A 10,000-nucleotide genomic window follows, 5' to 3' on the forward strand; every position below is an offset into this window, starting at 1 on the left:
CATCTGCTGGCCAGTAGTGGTAATGATATTTCAAATTGACGGACTATTTTAATTTGACCCTGCTTCTCACAGCAGGTAAATAATCCTGTTGCAACAGGAAATGTAAATTATTAAAAGGATTATAATTAATTAATTAATTAATGGACATTTTTGTAGGGGATGATACATTTTTTGTTAGGTCAAATCAAGTCTGACATTTTAAAGTGGAAATTACAAACTTCAGAAGCCTTTTTAAACCTTGAATAGATTACAATTTGTATTTCCTGCTGTGCAAGGAAATTATCTATGACAACAGAGTGATCAAATTAATATTGCAGATCTGTACATCTTTTGTTGGCACATTATCAAGGATGATTTACAAGCTGTTATCGACAGTTTAATGACATTTAGCATTTAAATTGGAACATCTACTAACGACCAACAACCAGTTGCATGAATGTTGTGTCTAAGGTGACTGGTTCAACTTAAACTCTTCAAACTGCAATCCCAGCATGCATCCCTTTTCCTCCACTAGATTTACTTAAATCTCAATAAGCTTTGACTGAAGCACGAAAATCTTACATGTCTAATTGAAATTATCTTTAATTCCAAACGGCAGATTTGACCACATACAGTATATGTAACTAATACTGTTCTATTGAATTGTGTGGTTGTGACATGGGGATAAAGGGCTGAACATTGATTCTCAAACCCTTCAATTAAAGGGCAGAGTAGATTAGTGGTGTGTGGTTGTGATGGGGCTGGGGCACCCACGACTATATGAGCTCAGGGAGACAAAACTCTGGACTTATTAGCATCAGTCTCACCCTCATCATCATCATCGTCATAATGATGAAGATCATCCTTGTTATCATCACCACACACTCACCCAGGTTAGTTAAACACTGCAAATCAACCCAAATCTAATCAATCACATTCATCATCTCAGAAAATATGAAATGTGGATAAAAGAGAGACAGAAGCACGGAAGAAAGTTGACTAATTTAACTATGGAAGCTCTAACTGGCATGCAGAGTCCCACAGCACTGACACACCCCTGAGGGCACTATTGAGGACACACCACCGCAAGGCACACTCCTGAGTGCACTTGCCTTTCCTCCCATTCACAGGTGGGCCTGGCTGAGGCCTGTCCTCACAGTCTGAACGGTAGTGGGACACAGATGGAGCTTTATGAGATCATGGAACACGGATGCATGCACAGAGGCAGGCACACACACACACACACACACACACACGACCCTACACAAAGACGTGCAGGTGTTTGCACGCCCACACACTTGTAAGAATAAATGTACACAAGCACACACACGCAGACCAAACGCATGCAGATATGAACGCCAAAGAAGTATACTGCATGTTTCATGACCAAGCTATTCTACTACTATCACACAGAAGACTTAACTGAATGAATGAACAGACAGATGGGTGAGGAGGAACTAGGAAGAGAGACCTGTGGGAAACTCCAGCTCCTGCCAACACAACCTTGGACACTCTCATTCAAGCCAGTACCTTCATACAATACTGGCTCAACAAATGATCACATTTGAAGGGTTTTGGCTGAGAGGCAGAACGGCTGTAGGGCTTATACAGAAGGTACAACATCATAGTCCATCCAGTACAGGCTGTGTGGACCAGGCAGGGTCAAATTCGAGTTTGCAGTGTTCTGGGATTATTCTATTGGTTCCTATGGTACCAGGCAAACTAATAAAGTGCAGCTTAAGTACATAATGTATTGGACCCAGATCTGGCGTGGAGTTCTCAGCAGAGAGGCACATACATAAAGGTGACAGAGGTGAACCAGGAAGTCTTAAGGCTCAGTCTGCTCTGAGACACACCAGTAGATAGACACACCTGGCTGTGCTTCGTACTGCTCTTGAGGGCAAAGGTCACCAGTAGGCCGCTCTAGCTCCTCCCATGTTCCCCCTGAGCGGTCGGGGGTCGTAGTAGAGACAGATAGATAACAACAGGAACAGGGGCTGATTAGATATCACTTGGTTTGTGGCTAAAGCCGTCAAAGCTAGTTCAGGTCTCAATGTTGACTTCCCTGTCCACATAAAGGAACAATAAAATCAAGGCAGGACGGTTCAACAGGAGTCACCACAGATACTATATCACAACCTTGTAAAACCTTGTAAAAGAGGTATTCTGAGCTCAATGGGACTTCCTGGTTAATAAATACAAATCTAACTGAAGCCAGCATGATGCAACAACATGGATCCTTTGTCTAGGCAAAAAACACAAAGGTACAATCACACACACCTGACTGGATATACATTCCCTGTTCTGCCTTGATTTCTGTTACCTCAACATTTCAAACAACCCTCCTATTTGAATCCCAGCCCAGCCCAGCCCAGCCCAGCCCAGCCCAGCCCAGCCCAGCCCAGTCACCCCAGCCCAGTCAGCCCAGCCCAGCCCAGCCCAGCCCAGTCAGCCCAGCCCAGCCCAGCCCAGCCCAGTCCAGTCAGCCCAGTCAGCCCAGCCCAGTCAGCCCAGCCTAGCCCAGTCAGCCCAGCCCAGCCCAGTCAGCCCAGTCAGCCCAGTCAGCCCAGCCCAGCCCAGCCCAGCTAACTCCAAGTCCCCTGGCCTGGCCTCTATGGATCAGTACCACGTGCAGCAGCAGCAGCATTAGTGCCATGATTAGATAAGTCCTGGCTGTGTCATGCTGTAGGGCTCTGTGTGAGCGTTAGCCCAGGGTCGGATCAATACATTAGAATGCCTCCCCCATTTGCCCACCCACTGCCATTACCCCATCACAGAGAGAGGAGAGAAACGGGAAGGGAGGAGAGAGACAGAGGATAGAGACGGAGAGACAGGAACGGGGAGGTGGGGACAGAGGGAGAGAGGGGGAGAGGAGAGAGATGGGGACAGAGGGAGAGGGAGGAGGGACATAGGAGAGATGGAAAGATGGGAAGGGGGATATGAGAGAGAGGGCAGGAGAGAGACTGGCTGGCTGCAGACTAGGAGCAGAGAGGAGTGCTCATGGTTTCTGACAATGATGAAGGAGTTCTGAGAGTGCTCTGACAAGTTCTCAGCACCAGCTAGGCTTTCTCTCTTTCTCTCTGCTTTCTATCTCCCTCTCTCTCCTTCTGCTCTCCTCTCTCTCTCTCTGCTCTCCTCTCTCTCTCTGCTCTCCTCTCTCTCTCTCTGCTCTCCTCTCTCTCTCTCTGCTTTCTACCTCCCTCTCTCTCTCTGCTCTCCTCTCTCTCTCTCTGCTCTCCTCTCTCTCTCTCTGCTCTCCTCTCTCTCTTGCTCCCTTCTCCTTCTCTCCCGTGGCCCGCTCCCTCCAATCACCACTCAGCTAATCTGTCAATTCACAGCGCTGCTCCAGAGATCTCAGGCTCATCCCCTCCCTTCCATCACCACACCCTTACATCATGTGACACACTCTGTTACAACCTGTCAGAACATTTTAGGGAGAGTTAAACGAGAACATTACATTTGTGCTGATGAATCAAACGGTTTAAGATGTCATTCTGTCTGTGACCCTGAAGAGCTTCAGTAAGAGAAGTAGGATCCCGCTGTCTGTAGTAGTTCTGATTCCTCATCAAGGAGATACAGGATGAAGATAAACTCTCTGCATGCAGGTCAGTTATACCTCTTGTACCAGGGACAGTTAAGGGCACTACATTATAGCCTTCCCAGACTCAATAAAAAGTGAATCATGTATTACTTTGTTTCTGGATAAATGACTTTACTACTAACAACACTGGTTACGGAATCACACATGTTTAAAACACAAATAGTCTACTGCACCGTGTCCACGCCACAACCCCCAGTGATACGTCTCACCTGAGCACTCTGAAGTCATAACACGAAACTGAGGACTGTTCAACATAGAACACAAAACTACAGTAGACCTCATGACAACTGAAAAACATGGAGGCTACGATGCTAGATGACAACACTGACCCAGTGGAGGAACCAGAAGAAGACTAGGAAGCTACGATGCTAGATGACAACACTGACCCAGTGTAGGAACCAGAAGAAGACTAGGAGGCTACGATGCTAGATGACAACACTGACCCAGTGGAGGAACCAGAAGAAGACTAGGAGGCTACGATGCTAGATGACAACACTGACCCAGTGTAGGAACCAGAAGACTCAGTGGAGGAACCAGAAGAAGACTAATGCTAGATGACAACATTGACCCAGTGTATGAACTGAAAAACTGGAGGCTACGATGCTAGATGACAACACTGACCCAGTGTAGGAACCAGAAGAAGACTAGGAGGATACGATGCTAGATGACAACACTGACCCAGTGTAGGAACCAGAAGAAGACTAGGAGGCTACGATGCTAGATGACAACACTGACCCAGTGTAGGAACCAGAAGAAGACTAGGAGGCTACGATGCTAGATGACAACACTGACCCAGTGTAGGAACCAGAAGAAGACTAGGAGGCTACGATGCTAGATGACAACACTGACCCAGTGGAGGAACCAGAAGAAGACTAGGAGGCTACGATGCTAGATGACAACACTGACCCAGTGTAGGAACCAGAAGAAGACTAGGAGGCTACGATGCTAGATGACAACACTGACCCAGAGATAGATAAAGATAAATAGATACATTAAAATAAACAACATCAAATGTTTATGAAGAGACAACATCACCAATATCGCTAACTGACCAAGGTTACAATGCATGTTGTCAACCTTCTACAGGACACCCTGGTTAACACTGACAAGATATATAGAGTACTGAGACCATAAGACACACAAACTCACTAAAACAGAAGACACAGCTTAACAAGGAATTCTGAGCCAAGCTCTGTCGTTCATGAGCAACTGACCAGAGAGAACCCACAGACAGCAGTATCTGTTAAACTTGTTATGAGCCTTTTCCCCACTCAGAGGTTTATGGCACAAAATAACCAATATCTCAAGGTGCCATACCCAGCTAAAGACTAGCAAATAACAAGAAACAATTGCTTCTGACAAAGAGAAGCTTCAATCAAAGTCAAACCTGTTCCAAAGTAAGTGACCATAGTGACCAATGGAGAAAAACCTTAAGGTGTCACCAAACCAAAGCAACCAGAGAGGCCCAGAGCTGGGTATGGAAAATAAAGCTGAGAACTTACTTCTGCCCTTGGTCCCTGTGGGTGGAAGCTGTGGTAGTTGCCGACCTCCTCTCCTGTCGGACATGGGGGTACTGGTGGGGCTGGTTTGGGCCGATCCGCTGCGGGGGTTCGCCCTACGGGGGGAGGCACAAAGTGGTACAGTCCGGGTGAGTCAAGGATCAGAGGTCAGGCACAGAGCTGACCTGTGATTGGTTGGAAGATCCCGGACAAGCAGAAGGACTACATTTCCCAGCGTGCTTTGCTTTGTCATGTAAGAGGAGAGGATGGTTTCAGGCTGGTTGTTGAAACATCAACACATCAAACAAACAAACTACTACTGTCTACTGGGGTTGGTAATGAACCAAACATGGAAAAAAGATTGTATCAAACACATACTGTATATGCTGGACATGTTGTGTACAATCATGTCCATGCTCAACCAGGGAAGCTGCCATGTTGTTGGATCGGTCAAAGCTGGACACATAACAGATCAATTACCTGATCAATTAATAACTAACTGCCTTTTACTTTCTGTAGTGTATTTTTTTCAATCTATCGTATTGAACGTATTCTCAACAGATATTCTTTCTCCCATAAGACTTGTATTGTGTTTTTACACCAACTGCCAGTTGAGCATCTGTGTCTGTTAAACACATCTGTATTCAAAAGGGGTTCTGAGAATATGTTTTGAAGTCAGGCTATGTAGAAGCATCAATTTAATACTGTAGCTTGAATTAATACTTCATTTGCTAAACATTAATGACTAAAAGTTATTACCTGAAAATGTCTAGTATTGAGGAATACTGGTATCTTAACCATACTCGAATTAAAAGCACATAACAGATGATCAAGCTCATTTGTAATTGGTAGTTTGCTGACTGATTTGAATAAATTCTACATATCTGGTGTAGGCCAAAGCAGGGTATCTGGGTTCCTTCTAATTCATGTCAGCACCTACCAGTTTGTGAACTCTAAAGCGCATCAAAACAATGACATTTGGCACATGACATGCTAGAGATAATGTAGCATCAGTTTTGCAACAAAGGTGATGAATGGCATGTTTCACTCGACCCGTCAAGCTGCAAGGAAAGAGTGAGGACAGCGCTCGTTGGGTGTTCGTTCAATGTGGACCAATGCGATCATGCGATCTGACGTTCTACAAAAGATTGCAAAAAAAAAACTGGAATAAAAAAATGTAATTACAGGATAATAACAGGTTAGTAAAGAAAGAAAAGCACAATGGTGATCCATCACTACTATACTCAGTCAAAGTAGTGTATAAGTAGTGTGCTCCAAAAACAAAAACAGTTACTATCTAATCTACTACCAGTCTGGGATGGGGAAGGAAATGCAGCACCATTCGTTGCTTTAGGAGGGGGGCGGAGTAAATGATAAAGTGGTGAGCTGGCTGGATGCTGATTGGATGCTGGGTGGGTGGTGGGGGGTTGGTGGTTGGTTGCAGTGAGACAGGCAGAGAGAGGGGCGGGTGGTGGTTGTTATTCTTTGGATTGGTGGGGCAGTAGCTATGCAGTGGAGGCTGGTGGGAGGAGAAATCGGAGGATGGGCTCATTGTAACGGCTGCAATGGCAGAAATGGAAAAGTATGAAACACATCAAACGCATGTTTTTGATTCCAATCCATGAATTCCATTCCAGCCATTACAATGAGGCCATTGTCTGATTTATAGTGACACCAGCCTCCTGTAGATGTGTCTGTCTGGTCACCTCGTTAAGGCAGGTGAGGGAGGGGCGGAGCGTCCGGAGGGTAAAGACGGCATGGACCTCATGAGGGCGGAGTCAGGCCGCTCCGTGGACCGCGAGCGGGAGGTGGTGGTGCGCTCTAGCGCGGGACGCTGGTCAGCTGATCTGGACCTGCTGTGATACACATGCCTGTCAACGGTTCCGTGGTTCCTGCAACACGTTATTGAGAGAAGGGAAGGAAGCTGCTGCTGATGATCAGGTGACATGATACAGCAGAGTGATGCATGCCCTGGGTCCCTGGACTGGGCCCCATAGGGCCCTGCTGGCACCTACAGTAGAGTAGGAACAGGACATAGCAGGTGTGACAGGGAGGGACAGGGACAGGCAGGGGACAATGTGTCCCTCATCTGTGGTAGGTGACTGAGTGAGTGAGTGGGAGGCCCTTTGGAATCTGTCTGTGAGTGAAAGACACTGGGTGAGATGTGAGAGAATCGTGGATTAGCATGTGTTGGTTGGTTTCCATTCAGCCCACTAGCTTACTATACTCCTGCAAGGTACATGCCGAAAGCTGTCTCCGCCCTGCCATTGTAAAATGTAACTGAAATCTAGTTGGAAAAAGACAAAGAAAATATATTTTTGGCACTTTTGAGTAGTTTGGAAATAAAATGGAATAAAATGCATTTCACACACATACACCGTGTACACAAGAAAATCTACACAGTATCATTATGTAGAATAAAAACATGAATTTGCTGTTGTTTTGTATCGTGTTGTTCCATAAGTGTCTTCATAGGCAGTAAGTGTCATTACCTCTCAATAGCATGTGTATATCTGAAAATCAGGTCATATCAGTTAGACAAATCATTGTCGTTGCAAATGCTCATGAAGAAAATACCTTACTTAGACCAGATGTGGATTATCATCTGACATGAGCAGCATTTGCAAAGCCATAAACAAACACCAAACACTGAGGACACGGTGGCAGCACAGTTAAATAGTGAAATGTTAAGAGTGAAAAGTTGTCCAACAGAGGCTATTCTTCCTGCTTCCTGTTGTAAAGCTGCCAATTGCAACAAAGCGGTCACTCCTGATGCTGTAGGCTAGCCAATCGCAACACAGCATTCGGGTCACTCCTGTTCAACACCAGCCAATCGCAATACAGTGGTCACTCCAGTTGTAACCCACCCAATCGCAACACAGCCACTTCATCAGCCAGTGAACGACCTTACGTTGCCTGAGACTTTAACGATGGTGACCATCATCATAATCATTTGTGGTCTACGATCCTCAGGTCGTTATGTCCAGAGACTTATGGCTTTGAACAGTAAAGGGGATGTCGGAATCTAACGACTTGTTACTTACTAGAGGTGTGTTGTAATGAATAATGTAGTTCACCATAGCTCTCTCTCTCTCTACCGTTCAGGATATTCCCTTGGGATTTCAAACCGGTCAAAATACTAATTCAAACAGTATATACTCAGATAATACTTTGCACACCTTTGTTGCACAGTAGAAACATTAAAAGTCTAGTTAGATCGACTACAGCACCGGTGCCACTGTAACAACTACACTGTTATTATCTTGTCTCCCACTGCATTCCTCCTGCTAAAACTATACATCTACTGTAACATCTACACTGTTATTACCTTGTCTCCCACTGCATTCCTCCTGCTAAAACTATACATCTACTGTAACATCTACACTGTTATTACCTTGTCTCCCACTGCATTCCTCCTGCTAAAACTATACATCTACTGTAACATCTACACTGTTATTACCTTGTCTCCCACTGCATTCCTCCTGCTAAAACTCTCCCTCTCCGTCTCTCTGACTCTCCCTCTCCGTCTCTCCCTCTCCGACTCCCCCTCTCCATCTCTCCGACTCTCCCTCCCCGTCTCTCCGACTCTCCCTCCCTGTCTCTCCGACTCTCCCTCTCCGTCTCTCCCTCTCCGACTCCTCCTCTCCCTCACCGACTCCCCCTCTCCGTCTCTCCGACTCCCCCTCTCCGTCTCTCCGACTCCCCCTCTCCATCTCTCCGACTCTCCCTCCCCGTCTCTCCGACTCTCCCTCTCCGTCTCTCCCTCCCCGTCTCTCCGACTCCCCCTCTCCGTCTCTCCGACTCCCCCTCTCCGTCTCTCCGACTCCCCCTCTCCGTCTCTCCGACTACCCCTCTCCATCTCTCCGACTCCCCCTCTCCGTCTCTCCGACTCCCCCTCTCCGTCTCTCCGACTCCCCCTCTCCGTCTCTCCGACTCCCCCTCTCCGTCTCCCCCTCTCCGTCTCTCCGACTCTCCCTCCCCGTCTCTCCGACTCTCCCTCCCCGTCTCTCCGACTCTCCCTCCCCGTCTCTCCAACTCTCCCTCTCCGTCTCTCCAACTCTCCCTCTCCGTCTCTCCCTCTCTGTCTCTCTGACTCTCCCTCTCTCTGACTCTCCCTCTCCGTCTCTCTGACTCTCCCTCTCCATCTCTCTGACTCTCCCTCTCTGTCTCTCTGACTCTACCTCCCTCCGTCTCTCTTACTCTCCCTCCCTCCGTCTCTCTGACTCTCCCTCCCTCCGTCTCTCTGACTCTCCCTCCCTCCGTCTCTCTGACTCTCCCTCCGTCTCTCCGACTCTCCCTCCTGGTCTCTCCGACTCTCCCTCCACGTCTCTCCAACTCTCCGTCTCTCCAACTCTCCCTCTCCATCTCTCCCTCTCCGTCTCTCTGACTCTCCCTCTCCGTCTCTCTGACTCTCCCTCTACGTCTCTCTGACTCTCCCTCTACGTCTCTCTGACTCTCCCTCTCCGTCTCTCTGACTCTACCTCCCTGTCTCTCTGACTCTCCATCCCTCTGTCTCTCTTACTCTCCCTCCCTCCATCTCTCTGACTCTCCCTCCCTCCGTCTCTCTGACTCTCCCTCCCTCCGTCTCTCTGACTCTCCCTCCCTCCGTCTCTCTGACTCTCCCTCCCTCCGTCTCTCTGACTCTCCCTCCCTCCATCTCTCTGACTCTCCCTCCGACTCTCTGACTCTCCCTCTGACTCTCCCTCTGTCTCTCTCCCTCTGCCTCTGACTCTCCCTCCGCCTCTCTTCCTCCCTCTGTCTCTCTCCTAATGGTTCTGGCTATAGCAGAAAGAGAAGGCACACAGTTGGAATGGGAGTAGAAGGGACATCTATTCTCCTCTCCTCTATGACTGTGTTACTGCCATGGGACGTGAGAACCATTCATCTCCCTGCCAATCTACAGTCAGACAGAGTGAAGCTA

General features: G+C 47.6%; 1 protein-coding gene across 1 annotated transcript in view; it reads right to left on the minus strand.

Moving 5' to 3' along the window:
* LOC139424179 (regulating synaptic membrane exocytosis protein 2-like) overlaps positions 1-10,000 on the minus strand; it is a 208,372-nt gene that overhangs the window by 53,776 nt on the left and 144,596 nt on the right. The window contains exons 21-22 of the mRNA XM_071175864.1: positions 6,786-6,971; positions 5,083-5,195 (exon numbers count right to left, since the gene is read on the minus strand). Coding sequence (XP_071031965.1) covers positions 5,083-5,195; positions 6,786-6,971 — 299 coding nt within the window. The remainder of the gene's footprint in view (positions 1-5,082; positions 5,196-6,785; positions 6,972-10,000) is intronic.

The sequence above is a fragment of the Oncorhynchus clarkii genome, chromosome 2 (genome assembly GCF_045791955.1).
Source record: "Oncorhynchus clarkii lewisi isolate Uvic-CL-2024 chromosome 2, UVic_Ocla_1.0, whole genome shotgun sequence".
NCBI classification, from domain to species: Eukaryota; Metazoa; Chordata; class Actinopteri; order Salmoniformes; family Salmonidae; genus Oncorhynchus; species Oncorhynchus clarkii.